General features: G+C 37.9%; 1 protein-coding gene across 1 annotated transcript in view; it reads right to left on the bottom strand.

The window, feature by feature from the left end:
* lpgat1 (lysophosphatidylglycerol acyltransferase 1) overlaps window positions 1-14,892 on the bottom strand; it is a 55,919-nt gene extending 41,027 nt beyond the window's left edge. The window contains exons 1-2 of the mRNA XM_061746766.1: window positions 14,388-14,892; window positions 11,108-11,360 (exon numbers count right to left, since the gene is read on the bottom strand). Coding sequence (XP_061602750.1) covers window positions 11,108-11,345 — 238 coding nt within the window. The 5' untranslated portion in view covers window positions 11,346-11,360; window positions 14,388-14,892. The remainder of the gene's footprint in view (window positions 1-11,107; window positions 11,361-14,387) is intronic.
* Window positions 14,893-15,733: the final 841 nt, after the last annotated feature.

Here is a 15,733-nt window from a genome sequence, read left to right as displayed (position 1 = left end):
ATTATAAGGCGATATTAATGAATGGGTCTATTTTCATACATAAGGCACGCCTGATTATAGGGTGCACTGCCGATTTTTGAGAAAAAAAATAAGGATTTTAAGTGTGCTTTATAGTGAGGAAAATATGGCATCTTTGCACGGCAACAACTTGTCCATCTAATCCACATTTGGCAAAGTGTGTCCTTGTGGAATGCAGGTGATGAAGATTAAATTATTTCCAAAATGTTTGCTCCAGAGGCAAAGTGATCATTACTGTGATCTGACTACATAGCAATAACTGACATCTGGTCTCAGAGCATATTAAACTCTCACTGATGGTTCAACAGACCCTAGCCCTAAGCCACATACATTAGCCCCTTTTACTATGCCGTATATCCCGTGTTTATAACCTCAATTTAGCGTGTCACGTGTTCTTTTAACATTACGCTGCAAATCCTGTTCTTATTCAGGGCAGCATTCATCCATCTCCTGCGCTGTATCAGCCAGCCCTTCTGACATTGGTAAAACCAGCGAAGCCAACCAGACAACAGCAGGGCTGTCGTGTTACGCAGTACCACTCAGTAACGCCTCCTGACTTCTCTTCCCTCCCCTAATCTCGGCTTCAGGCACCTTGGAGCCAATAACACAACTTGAAATAACACCAGCGTGTGGTCCAATCTAAAAAAAAAAAAAACACCTACATAAAGCTGTCTAGAAATTACATTTACAGATATTCATGTTTACCTCAATTCTACACAGGGAACAGCCCTGTAATGTGGCCTCCAGGAACCTCTATTGGGCCAAAAAACAGCCCTGTAGTAGGAGAGGACCGTTGTTAAGAACACAGGTTTTAAACACGTTTTGTATTTTGTTTAATTTAAGATTGTTTTATTTATTGGAGGACTTGGTAATATATTTAAGCAGTATTTTATTTTTTATTCCTATTTTTATAAATATTTCTTATTTTTTTACGTTTCATTTTTATAAGAAAATGTATAAATCATTGATTGCAAAAGTTGAAATTTAAATAAAATAATATAATAAAATAATATATAAATAATAAAATGCAATTTTTATGGATTTTTTACCCCCTTACTGTACCGAAAATGAACCAAACCATGACCTTAAACCGGAGGTACGTACTGAACCGTGACCCCTAATGTATAGTCTAATTTTTAAAAACCGAGTTATAAGTATGATTATGAGCTCAGCACACCACGGCAAGTTGTCATGCCCAGGTACATGCTTGAGCACAATTGCTGCTTGTATGTACATTATCACATTATAAGATTTAGCACTTGTGTACTATTGGATTTGGTCCCAGAGAACAAATGCAATGAAAAATAGCACAGAAAATATGAAGATACTGGTACTAACTGAAATTTCCTTTTTTTTTTTTTTTCTTCTTAGTTCTAATAAACCCCACCTTTCCTCCTTTTCCCCTTTTCATTTCTGGATTATGTTACTATGTGGTTAAAAGGTTGTCATGAGGAACTACTGCATGCACATGTCATGCATACTTTGCATACACACCCTCCTTTTCTTGCATTTGCCCGCATACCGTACCCATGCACAGCTCATCCAACCATGCCAGAGATCAGAAATCGTCCCGAGCTTAAGCAAGGAATGGAGAACTCTCACTCGCAGCAAATACACCAGACTTTTGAGGTCAATCGTGCTACAGCACTGTACGGATCATTTAATGCAACAGCAGCCTCAGCCATCCATCAAAAAGTTAACAATTAACTAAACCTAGTTTTGGAACGTTGTATATACGTTAAGTCACTTTCTGTAAAAATTGTATTTGAAAAATACATCTGGTAAAAATACAAAACCTATACCAAATAAAGACAAAAAAAAAGGGTTGTTATGCATGTTTCTTTTCCATCAAAGCCAATTTAAAAAAAAAAAACTGCAGTTAGACTTTAAATGAGATACTAATAATGCTTTGTCAATATAGTGTAGCGCTTTTATCCTCCCCAAAATGTTTACATTCCAGATAGTGTAAAATTTAGAGCGATTATAAAAAGATAACCTCTACTGAATTTCCTAGTAAAGTCAATTTACTCAACAGCACTTCCCCATTTCAGTGTTTTTGCACTTCAACCGTTGATAACGGTCACTCAGTGAATGCAACTATGATGACATCTCAGATTATATCAAATGCATTACTTCTACTGCCCCTGCAATTTCTTGGCCTCGTTTTTGAACTTTGGCAAGTTTTGCCATTCATTTACTTTCATTCAACTGCATCCCAACAAATCTGGAGCATACTGTAGACTTACAACATAATACTCCACTCATCCTCATAATTACCCCACAGTCTTTCAGTACACCGGGGAATTAAACATCAGCCTGCACTTACCAGAGCTTCAGAACAAAAGGGATGTTAATTCCCATTCATGCTCTCGCTCTCTCAACTGAACATGAGCTGCAGGCCCATTATTCCACAATGGTTCACTCCTTCATTCGTACAATCAGACACTACTTTCAGTCAGTCTCAACCTACACTATGTTCTCATGTCCTATATACATTGAAAATGTACCAAATTCTGTTGGAAGACATAAAAATATACTTTTTCCAAATAAAAGCTTTCAAAAGCGTACCGAGTCATTGTTGTAACAGCAGCTTTGCACCATGGATTTAATCACAAGATACTCTTCTGTTATTGTCCTTAGTGTGGTAAAGGCCTCTCTAGAAGCAGAGTAATAATTCATAATCCCAGTGGTGTTCAGGTTAAACAGGACAGAAAATGACAAATATCAGAAATGTCCCCAAACAACAACAACATCATCATCAATAATAATAATAATATAAAATAGTGAAAAGAATGCAAGCTACAAATGGTCTCACTCCAACAGGTGCGACAAAGTTGATTCACGACTGTCAGGAAAATGTCAAAAATGATCTGTGCACACCCACACGGTCCAGAGACTAAGTCCAATCAGCCAAGCGTCTGGGAACACTTCAGTGGGTGTACGGAGGCTTTAGCAAATGAAAAGCACAAGCTGTTACAGCTGCAAAGGGATCCAGATCCACAGTGAATTTGCGTCAGCTACTAAACGACCCAGTACTCAGCAATCCTCAATTTGATCATTTTTGTGCCATAAATTTCACAAGTACAAGGCAATACAAGTGCTGATTGGGGTTATGATTGATATGGATGAGCTTTTCTCTAAGACCCTCCTGGTTGTGACATAAATGATGCTAACTGGCTTAAAATAAAGGGGGCATATCCATAGTTTTCTCTCTTTGTTGGAAAGTGTCCTTTTATGCACAGTAGGGCTGCACGATTAATCGTTAAAAAAAATTGCGATCTCGATTCATGCTTGAACGCAATCTCATTTCCAAATGACGATTTAAATTTTTTTTTTTTTTTTTTTTTTTTTTTTTAAGATAGCTGCATAAAAAAAGGACTAGGCCTATGTTCTAGGTTGTTGTAGTCCTGTCATGGTCAACTATCATGTTGTCATGTTTGTTATATTTTGTTAATGATTTTGGATTACATTTGGAGAAACATCTACCTTTCTCATCACCTGACACATATTGCACATAAATATTGTTAAAGTTGTTATTGTTAAAATTATTTAAAGACAAGAAAGACGTTTATTGTTTTTATGTTCAATGTCAGCTGTTACAGCAAAAAGCAGCCAGAGGAATAATTTGTTGCCTCAGAACTACAGGATCTGTTACAAGTCCCCTTTCTGAAAGGGTGTTCAACTCAGGGAGGAACAAATATTGTTAAATTGTTATTATTGTTTAAATTATTTAAAGACAAGAGAGATGTTTATTGTTTTTATGTTCAATGTCAGCTGTTACAAAGTTGATGCCAGTCTTTTATCAGGCACCATCATATTTTTTGTAACGTTTACCTTTTGTATCGGCAGCTTCTTAATAGCAGCAAAAGGCAATGGGGGGTTCATCCCAGCCAGAGGAATAATTTGTTGCCTCAGAACTACAGGGTCTGTTACAAGTCCCCTTTCTGAAAGGGTGTTCAACTCAGGGAGGAACAAATATTGTTCAAAATTGTTATTATTGTTTAAATTATTCAAAGGTTTGTGTAAAGAAGACAAGAGATGTTTATTGTTATTATATTTTTGTTCAGCTGTTGCAAAGTTAAAGTAATAAGTGCAATACATTTTATATTGGAAAAAAATCGTGAGAGAATCGTGATCTCAATTCTAAGCAAAAAAATCGTGATTCTCATTTTGTCCAGAATCGTGCAGCCCTAATGCACAGCGCTTATAAATAAAATGTATCAATATCATTAAAAGGCGGGATGAACATTAATCACCTGGTGCATTTAACAAGATTAAAAAAAAACGTATTTTCTTTATCCACTTTTGTCTTAATTCACAGCACTTTGGCTAACCCTGTGGCTTTTAAAACGTGCTATACGAATAAAGTTGATTGATTAATAAATAACCGCTCGACACATATTGGAATGAATTAATTATCTTTATTTTGGTCTTGTACACGTTTTTTACAAAACAAAATGAAAAAGTAAAATAAACATTGCTTTTGCCGAAAAGGTGTAGGCTGAAGCCGTAGCTTATAGTGCCTACCCTTTTTATCTTGTGATCAGCTTAAATATGAAACATTAGCATTACTCGATGGAAACAAACAATGCATATAGAAGACAAAAATAAAATTGACGTTTCACATTCTAGAATGTTTTTGATAATATACTTTGTAGTTAGTGTTTTATTTGCTACTGTTGCAGTTGGTTTAGTATGGGTAAGGCTGGTTACGCTCGGGAACTATAGCTGCAAAAAACATGTTTGAAGCAAAACGGTACTTTGTAAAGGGGATGTTGTTTTTTTGTAATTTCCCTTACTGTTTTGTGTGGCCAGCTGCTGTGTTAGTGTCTTTATTTGTCAACATTTTTTCTGTGTCTCACCAGAGCACTATATTCACAGACCAAAACAGGAAACAAGTGTGCATGTTTACTGGCTTTGATCTTGATTTCCCAACTCTTGACAGATCACCGCCTCATGCAACACGTAATGAAAACTTCATCCTGCTGGCTTAAGTTCCTATTCTCGTCTACTGCTGAGAGCTTGTAGCAGCCACATCAGACCAAATACCGTTCAAATACGGTTTCAAAACAAAACAAAGGTGTAAGAGCCTATGGCTTGTGCATAACAGGGTGTACTATTTCTTCTCCAGTTGGATTTTAAACAAATTTCAATGTTCAAGAATATAGCTCTCTTAATTTATAATAATTTGGCTTTTCAAGCTACAATGAGAAAAAGCCCTATAACTTGCTGCAGTAGAAATTGTTGTTTTTATGTCATTTTTAACGGCTGAATTTTAAAATAAAACATTACACAAACATTGCAAAATTTATTTTGTATGTCATCTACTCTAATTCTTAGGAAGATTATCACAATTGGCCAAAGTTGGAATCGGTCCTTATTGACCTTAGTTAAAATAAAGAAATAAAATCTGAATTGTTTGAGAAATCCTCAGCTGATGCACCTCCACCTAAAATGGATCAAAATACTTAGATATGTGGAGTTTACACGTGCTCCTTGCTACTGCACTGTATTTCTCCAGTATAAAAACATGGATGTTAAATAGAAGTTCAATTCTATAAGCCTGTCGGTTTGGGACACAGAAACAAAACTGACGGCTGTAGAACACCTGTCTTTTTTTTTTCATTTTATTAAACTGTTGAGCATATACTTAGGTTCCTGAAATAACTGCCATACTAAAAACTCAGGTTGAAAAGTGGTATATGTTTCGGAAACATTATGACCAGACTCACAGATATTTCATTAAGACCTCTGGGCACTTTGTCAACTTTTGAGAGTTTTGAAAAATGTCAGTGTATGTCTCCTTGATAAGCTAGAAAGCTGCATTTGAAACAAAATAAACTAAAGGTGAAAACTAATATGTTCATAGTTATGGGTCTTGACATCCCAGCAGTTTGGCTGTTTCCTATTGAAAAAAAGCAAAAAACGTACCAAAATAAAGTCATAATTGTTAAATCTGTTATAAAAAAAAAACAAAGTTCCAGCTGCTAATTGTATCCTTTTACAATGCCATTAGCTTACATAATGAAATAAAACGCATTGCAGGGTTGGGGAATGGGTTCATGGTGCACTCTGAGGGGAGGCCATCCAGCCGGCAGCAGTGGTGATACAATATTATCATGCTTTCAGTCAGCTTGTCCTTCAGTTTTAACAAAATCCCCCCCAAAAAACCCTCCTTCAAATAAATTAGGCTCAGCTGTTTAAGTTGTGAATGAATGGCATAAACAAATGTGACATTGAACATCCTAATAGCTGAGATCCACTCAACAGCTGACCTTGTGACATGTGCATGAGAATGTATGTCACAGAGAAAACCTCCAAGCCATCAGCGTTACATTTGAAAAAGAAAAAAAAGGAAAAACGTTGTTTGGTATACTGTATGGATGTGTATAATTATTTTTCATCAATTACGTGCTTATTCAAATACTGTAGCTCATCTTCCAGAAAAAACAGCCCCTTGGCAGCAAATACTGTCTGTTACACTGTTAAAAGTTCTGGTTCCCTCCTCCGTTTGTCTAATTAGGAATGAATGCAGGATGTAGCTCTTAGCTGAGTTTCAGTCTAGAGTTCAGGAATCTTTTATTGATAAACACAGAAGACAGAGAGCATTCACCTCCTGACATAATCACCCTTCATTTAATGCCTGGAACTAAGCATCTATGACAAAGTGCAGAGAGTTTACAGCGGTACTTGGTGCTGATAAAATCATCTGATATCTACAAAGAACCACTGTTCTGCTTCTCCGATGGGATGGTGCAACGTCCTTCGTGGCTGATCGTTAACCAAAGTTCAGCTTTCTGACAACAATTCAACAAGCTCTTTGTGTTCTGATACACATTAAACATTTCTTGGCTTTAAGTGCAGCTTGAATAGAAACGCAAGACAAAAGCTTTTTACCAAAGTTACACCAGGTCATAAATAAAACATTAGGATGTTAAGATTAGCCTGTCACTTTTATCCATCTCTAGTGGTATGATAAAAAATTTGTTGGACAAATGAATGAACAATGCAAACAGTATTTTTTTTTCCTTGAAAGAGGATAAATCTATAGCCTAGACTGGCCGCTGTTCAGCTCTGTGCATGCAGAGTTGTGAGAGTTAGAAAAAAAAAAAATGCAAAAAGAATTATAAAGAACAGACATAATTTGCAATGGTTACGCGAACTGTGACTGTAAAAACTATGACCTTGGAAGTGGAATATCAAAAGTTCAGTCTTTCTTTTTGGGTGCAATAAGCGGATATTCCCCCTTTAGATTCACAAAACCTCACATAGCTCGCTGGCCTGTGCCTAAAATCATTTAGTCTAATATTCAGAGTCCCTGAATTTACTCATCCCCCCTGATTAATTACTATTCACACAGTGTCCATGTTTGAAAGCAGTCCAAATAAAGCAAATGTCTGAGCACTGCATATGCGTACATTCACATGTATAGCTATCGCTGTTTTTATCCTTTTCAGGTTAATTTTTAACTCCCTCCTCCAGGCATTTATCAAACCCAGTAAATGTCATCACCAATCATTCAAATTTTTATACTGAGTGTAAAAGGTAAGGACAGATATCTATATAAACACCATTAGCTGCAACCGAGAAGGCAATCCCAACTACTCCCCCACTCTGAAGAACTGGCTGGACACAGTTGAGGATATATGTGACATAGGAAGACTCATGTATTCACTGAGATTACAACAAAGCAAATTCCATGTGAAATGGGTCAATGGACAAGTGCACTGGTGACTACGAATGAAGTCAGGGACATTTGATTATCCTATCAAATCCTCACAGTCTGTCCAAACTTGAACATGTACAGCACCTTCGTGGTTTTACCTGTAAAGTACCAGCGTGAATGTCTTAAAGTTTATTCTCCTCTGTGCCAAATCAATGTGCATGTGCGCGTGTATGTGTGTGAGAGATGGCACAGTGTAACACACCCCTCTAAGACATAAACACTGCCGTGACTCCCGATTCCACGGTAGCTGCATGCTTTTTAAACATTTACTGATGCGCCACCAACCGCTGTGATACACCACTGTTTCATCAGTATGAACAAACACGGTAAGAAGCAGCAGCACCAGAGCGATGGTGTCATTTCTTGTGACAACACAGCACTTCACCTACACATTTCTCCTTGTGAGAAGTATAGTGCAGCACTACATAACATGAACAAATATGCAACGCTCACCTGGCTGCAGGTTCTCACCCATTACTCTGCTCACACATGCCTGGGCTTTTGACTTATTTATCAAGCAGCTAATTATGCCTTGTTAACAACACACACACACACACACACACACACACACACACACTTGATCACCAGCTTTGAGAAGCGCCACCCCTCAAGTAAATGGAGATGTTTTCTAAAGTTCGTTACACAAGAAAACCTGACGTACTATCTGAACCTGTATTTTGGAGACCATTGTGGTATGTTACACTTGTACAGCAAGAATGCTCCAACCTAGTGCTGACGGCTATTTTCACACCCAAGGTTAAAGGTTTGTAAAGGGATTGGTCAGACCCCTGGCTTTGTGTCCCACATTCTCAAGCAGTACCATTGAAATCTTATTTTTTCCCCGTTTCAAGTAAATACATGACGGAGAGATCACATGAATTTAAGCACATTGCACTGAAATTCATGATTATATGGCAGAATGTTACTGCTGCTCAAAAGATGAATTGCAAAGCTGATTATGCATCATTTGTGATTGGGTTGCGTTATCGGAAGGAGCAACCATGAAAGAAGCCAAAAAACAAGGCATTTATACCATTGAGCTGCTATCTGAATGTAACATGCACCAAACTATACATGTGTGAGTTTATGTACAACCTGTGTAAGTACCAGGTTGTAGACCTCATATTTTGCCATGTGATGATCTAAATTAAACTTGATTTATATAAATGATGAAATGGCATTTTGCGTACAAACTCACTCTGCAACACCCACTACCCAACACCAGTATTCCATACACTAAAATGTTTGAATTATTAATCAGCAAGCCTTGTTGTGTCCCATGTTTAACATTTAGCAATTTGTAAGCATTTTTCCTCTCAGCTCAGTGCAACCTAACACCATAGAGGTCAGTGTCACTTAAAAGATATTCAACAAGCCGACAGAGAAATCCACCAACACTGATGTTCTGCTGTGTCAGGTGAGAACATTTTCTGCTCCGTCTGTTTAGTTGTCACTTAGCACTGCAAGTTAATGAGCAAACTTCTGTCCTGGCCTTTTTGGTAAAATTGCTCACTTATTAAATATTTACCTTTTAAGTGATTTAGTTATCCACTAATTGTATGAGCAGTTGTCCTCCCCGTTCAGATGTACTAAAAGCACATAATTTCACATAGGTCACAGACCAAATAGGAAAAGACTGAACGACATGTTCCAAGAAAGAAGTTTGTTTTCATGAAATCACACATACCAAAGCAAGTTTTTGCGATTATTCTGGAATGATCAGTTACAACTAAAGCAAACAGCAACTGTGCTAATTAAGACTATCAACAAAAGTGACACCTTTTGAAATGTCTTCAATCATCTCAAAAGGCAGGTTTTAATGAGGAGTCTGGAGTAGTTTTAAAGGGTTTTAAATTTTCCATTATCAGGAATGGTTTGTTAAAAAGGAGCTAGATATATACTTTATGAATCCCAGGGCGAAATTCTTTTAGATTCAGTTGAGAATTTTCTGAAACTTATAAGCGGCCAAAGTAAGTCCCCGTTTTGGATTAGGTACTCAAGGGTGGAACAATAAAAAGCTGCCTGGAGATGGTTTTGACTATATGTTGAATGGATATCCTGGAGGCAAGAATTTTTGTTTTTGTTTTTAATGACTATTTCCGTGCTATTGTTTTACATTACCTTTACTAAACACTTTTATCCAAAACGACTTACAACAGAGGAATACAATCAAGCGGCAGTAACATAGTAGGTGTAGATAAACGGTATTTCAATTAGTGTAGCTAAGTGCCATTAAGACGACATTCAAGTGCTCTGGAAGTTACATTTTAATTCTGTAAAGCACTTTGTGTTGCACAAGTGGTATGAAAGCTATACGAAAAAGTTGGTTTGATTGATTGATATTATTCTTCAAGTACAAGCAGCCTCTTCTCTCTCATTCCTCGCCATCACAGCAGCATGTGCTACGGCAAACACAATGCATCAATGATCCAAGCACCAACATTCAAATGTCCGGATTGAAGCTCACAAACAACTATGAAAAGGTTGCAGTTCTTAGACTGACCACTGGGAGCTGCCTCCAAAAGTGACACTCAACCCAAATGACATCACAAAATGTCCTACTTTGCAGCGAAAAACAACAACAACCATATTTCCTGCCTGGTTTTAAACAAAACAAAATTTTGGTTTACATAGATTTTTACAGACATAAAAACTGTAGAAGGGGGTCAATTTTTTGCACCACATCAGATAAAATTATACACAGCAATATATTTAAGAATTAATTTGGGGTGTAGTCTTTTGATTGGCAGGGGGCATAGCGAATGGGTAGCTGTAATCACTGCAATTAGCAGTGTTTTAACTTTTGAGCATAGCTTCTGAGGTGTGAATAAAGTCCTGACAGACATTATTATTTGTATTTTAATGAGAATAAGTTTTGTTGTGCTGTTAATTTTACTAAGACCACCATAACTGGCTGTAGGTTGGCCTGGAAGGGTCAGCAGCATGTGCTAACTGTTCATCAGGTATAAACAGCAGCCATTTCTGATGTCACCACCTGCCATCTCCTCCTTTTATTTATTAGGGGCTATGTCAGCGAGTCCTACTGCATCTGTCGCCACACTGACGACACAATGCCTGGAAGATGTAGGGGGTGGTCAGTTCTGTTACACTTCCAGGCACCTACGTTTTATTCTGGACTCCTGCTAACAGAAATTCCTGCCCAGTTTCATTAAACCATCTGTTCTCTCTAAGTTCATGTATGTTTCAATGAAACAGAGGTTTGTGACTTCCAGGTAAATATATGAAGTTAGAACTAGATTAAAATTGTGCTGCTACGCAACAGTAGGCTGTAAATACCATTATGCAAATACGTTGGTGCATGCAACAGAATGACAGAGTGGCATAAAGGTTAAAGTGTCTTACCTGTATAACCTGCAACCCAGCCCCACGAAGACACCATGGCCAGTAGCCATTTGAACATGACTCCTTCAATGTACCAGAAAGTGGAGCGGTCCCATATTCTCAGGGGCTGAAGAAGCACCAGATATAAGCAATAGGATGGGATGGCTGCACAGTTGTTGATGAACATAAACAAGAAACGAAGCACAGACTTGAGGAGAACCCAGCCCAGTTTGCCTGCCCCGTCCAAAAGCTGTGCCATCCTGATACACACCGTCTGCAACAGACACACACGAACAATTAGTGTCTCACTTCGTTTAGTAGATAACAAAAAAAAAGGTAATCTCGGTTACAGAAAGTCAATTCAAAGAACAGTAAGAACAGAAAAAGGACAAACATGTGCAAAGTAAGCAGAAGTTGTACCACACACACACACGCACGCTATGACTCAAATGGGAATTTTAATTGTACTGTTCAAATATTATCCAAAACAATACTCATTTGTCCACTATTTAAATAAATGTTCAACTTCATACCTATGCCACGGATGGGATAAAAAATTGAAAGCTTTGATATCAGAAAGTTTGATTAACAAGTGTCTCTCAAGTCAGCTGGTCACCAATTTTAATTATTTATATTTATTTGTGTCCAAATCTGATGCACCATACGGTTAGACTCTTTTTCTTAAGTGTCGGAAAGTAGATTTTTAAATACAGAATAAATAATATAATTTGAGGTACTTGCACTTAACTTGAGTACTTCCATATAAACTACTTCTCTACATTTCAGAAGGAAGTACTTTCCACATTTTGACTGCTAGTGATTTAATACAACAGAGTTTCAAAATAACACAAAGGATCTTGAAAACACATTTATTGCATGTTCATTTTCCAATTATAAGGTTTGTGCTGTGTTTCTCATACCATGTCACTAAAATGTCTAAAAAATGACCAAAAAGTTATATTGTGGGTATTGTTAAAACCATGTTTGAGTTTTTCATTTTCGGACAACCAATATCACTTTTTGTGGATCTAATAAAGAGATGTCTTTAACAAGAAAAAAAAAATCCTCCTCTGTTACAATACATTCGCAAATTAATGCCATTAGCAAAAATAGCAAAAAAACAGCAAAAAAAAAAAAAGCACTGTATTTTCCTGAATTTCAAGTCCCAATATGCATAAGAAAATAGCTCAACAATACTTTGGATGTTGTGACTGAAAGGGACTGCCACTTACACACTTCCAGGTCATTTAATGTGGAAACCTTTATAAGCAAAGAAGACAATGGAAATGAACCCCAGTCGAGCTAATCCCTCAATGGCAGAACATTGCCATCAGTTTCCTTGGAATTTTAAACCATTTGTCTTCAATTCTTGGCTATGCTGAGTGACAGTCAGATTTCAGCTAAACTAAAGAGTGATTTGCCCACCTAACCCCCCCTACTCACATACGGTAAGTGGCAAGTGTTTAAATATCCAACATCAGGAATGGAAAGGGGGAAAAAAAAGGGATTGTATACATTGTTTCACATAAATCATGTCACTACACCTCATATTTACTTGATATCCTCCTATTTTAAATTGCACATGAAGAAGTTCCTACCAACTTCACCTGCAGCATCTTCAGCACTAATGTGCTGTTTTTCCCACTAATGCTGCAGAATAAATCAATCCTGAGGTTTCAGAATACATGGGGGTCCAAAACAGTCAGAGATATAAAGTCACTAAAATTTTCTGCCACTATTGATATAATTTTTACTTAAATGGGTTGGTTTTTCCCATGCAGGGGTTGAAGTTGCAGTGGAGAAATGTCATATTGACACTTGCATTTAAATAAAGAATCACACTGCAACTTTACCCTGTGACAAATACTACAGGTACGTCTGCAAAGAAATGTGGATATGAATAAACCCTTGCAGAGTAAACATTTGCAGTAGCTGAAATAACTTGCCAGGTTAAAGAAAAAAAAAGGGATTTTATACCTTTTTTTTCCACATAAATCATGTCACTACACCTCATATTTACTTGATATCCTCCTATTTTAAATTGCACATGAAAAAGTTCCTACCAACTTCACCTGCAGCATCTTCAGCACTAATGTGCTGTTTTTCACACTAATGCTGCAGAATAAATCAATCCTGAGGTCTCAGAATACATGGGGGTCCAAAACAATCCAAGATATAAAGTCACTAAAATGTTTGACTTAAATGGGTTTGTTTTTCCCATGCAAGGGTTGAAGTTGCAGTGGAGAAATGCCGTATTGACACTTGCATTTAAATAAAGAATCACACTGCAACTTTACCCTCTGACAAATACTACAGGTACGTCTGCAAAGAAATGTGAAGATGAATAAACCCTTGCAAAGTAAACATTTGCAGTAGCTGAAATAACTTGCCAGGTTAAAGAATCTGATGTGTTTTTATGAGGCACTTGCTAACCAATTTGAGGATAAGGCTATTTCATGCAATTTATATGCAACACACGCATAGAGGACGCTATGTTCCGATTATCATTCAGGATGAATTATTTCTGTAGACAGTTGTTTGGTATTCGTGACTTCTTGCCGATTGGCCGCTGAGATAAAACAGAAATGAACGCTCAGGCGTGACTTTAAAAGGACGTGGTGGAGGACTTGACACCATGCTAGTTAGCAGCAGGGTGAGTTATGCTGCGTTCCATTTACCTCGGAAGTCGGAACTCGGAACTGGGAATGACGTCACAGCCGAGTTATCAGCGTTCCAGTTACAAAGTAGGTAAACAAGTGTGTAGTTCGCATATACCACATGAAAAATGTAAATTACACTATAGCAGCACATATATGCCGAACAATACTTGTATACGACTGATTTAGTGTGACCAAAACTAGAATGAAGAGCTACGAATTTTTACAGAGCTCTCTTCTACTGTTTATAACCGGGGCAGCCATCTTGGAATCTGAACTCGGGGACTCTCCCACTTTCCCAGTGGTAAATCCCACTTCGAGGGGCGTTCCAGTTGAAAAAACCAACTGGGAACTGGGAAATCCCCACTTCCGAGGACAAATGGAACGCGGCATTAGCACGACGAGGGACGGATGTTGGAAAACATGCCCCAAATTACAACATGTGGCTTTCACCATCCCTGCAAAAACACGAAAAATAACAGAGGCAACAGAAAAGCTGGAGTTGTTTTGGCATTTAAGGGGACACTAAGCAAAGGTTCCCCGCCAGACGATGGATGTCTGGTCGGTGTTTCCTCCATCCAGAGTGTAGTCCCACCCTGGGAGTTTAGTTGCAATAAAAAAGTCCGGTAGCTCACGTTACTCACCCAATTAAGGTCACTGAAGCATCCAAGGACGGCGAAAGGTGTCACCAACTGTGAAAAGCGAGGACAAATCCCTCAAGCAGGGAACTTAAAACGGGGGTGGGGGGTAAGTTAGCGATTTTCCGCCGGCACCGGCATGTTGAGTCAATCAAAACGTGAAGGATGTGATAATAATGTTGCAGAAACCGCCGCATAAGCTCCAGTATATCGACCCAGGTCCACCGGATTCCGGCTCCGTTAGCTCGCTAGCAGCTCCATCTGAGCCGGGCGGGCTCCATCTCAGTCGGACACGCCGGGATAATAAATCCTGCAACGATGCATCGTCGTCGCCTGCACAACCCGGGCAGCTCTCGTCGAGCAGCACCGCTCACGGGGACTCAAACCCGCAACCCCGACACCAGGGGGACATGTGCGCATCAATAAAACAAAAAAAAAAGAGAAATGGATGTATTTATTGGTTTCTTCCCCTCAGCTGGTAGGATCCGTTATCTTCATCCCCCGTCCCTGATTCACACCGCGGTAGCAGCAGCGTACACAAAGGATCACGCCCGAATTATGGTTCTGCGTTAAATCGACGCAGAGCCTACGCCGTAGTTTACGCGGCGACGCGGTACCCTACGGCGTAGGTTCTGCGTTGGTAACGCGGAACCATAAATCAGCCTTTAACCGCGCCGGAAACCGGAAACCTCTCTCGTCGACCTTCAAAATAAAACTTTTTCCTTTTACAGGACTGTCAGAAAATTAGAAAAGTTCTTTATTTTCTGTAATGCAATTTAAAAAACAAAAATGTCATACATTCTGGATTCATTACAAATCAACTGAAATATTGCAAGCCTTTTATTATTTTAATATTGCTGATTATGGCTTACAGTTTAAGATTAAGATTCCCAGAATATTAACATTTTTTGAGATAGGATATTTGAGTTTTCTTAAGCTGTAAGCCATGATCAGCAATATTAAAATAATAAAAGGCTTGCAATATTTCAGTTGATTTGTAATGAATCCAGAATGTATGACATTTGTTTTTGTAATTGCATTACAGAAAATCACAATATTCAAATTTTCTGAGACAGTCCTGTATATGTTGGTTGATTTCGTTATTTTGGAGCTGTCTTGCATTCAAACTATATTTTCTATCAGCCCTAGAAGAATGAAAGAAGAGAAGTATCACCACTTTCATAAAACATGTAATCCAAAATTGGATTTTTCAACTAAGGAGGTTTCGTGGAGCTTTAATTTTGACAAGTAAACAGATTTTTTTTTTTATGCATACAACTTTCTTGATATGTCAGTTCTGGTCACATTGATATATTTTATTTAAAAAAAACGTGATAAAAATTGTTTATTTT

The sequence above is a fragment of the Cololabis saira genome, chromosome 18 (assembly GCF_033807715.1).
Source record: "Cololabis saira isolate AMF1-May2022 chromosome 18, fColSai1.1, whole genome shotgun sequence".
In the NCBI taxonomy this organism is placed as follows: domain Eukaryota; kingdom Metazoa; phylum Chordata; class Actinopteri; order Beloniformes; family Belonidae; genus Cololabis; species Cololabis saira.
Note: the sequence above shows the minus strand (reverse complement) of the source record. Positions and strands in the feature narration are given on the sequence as shown.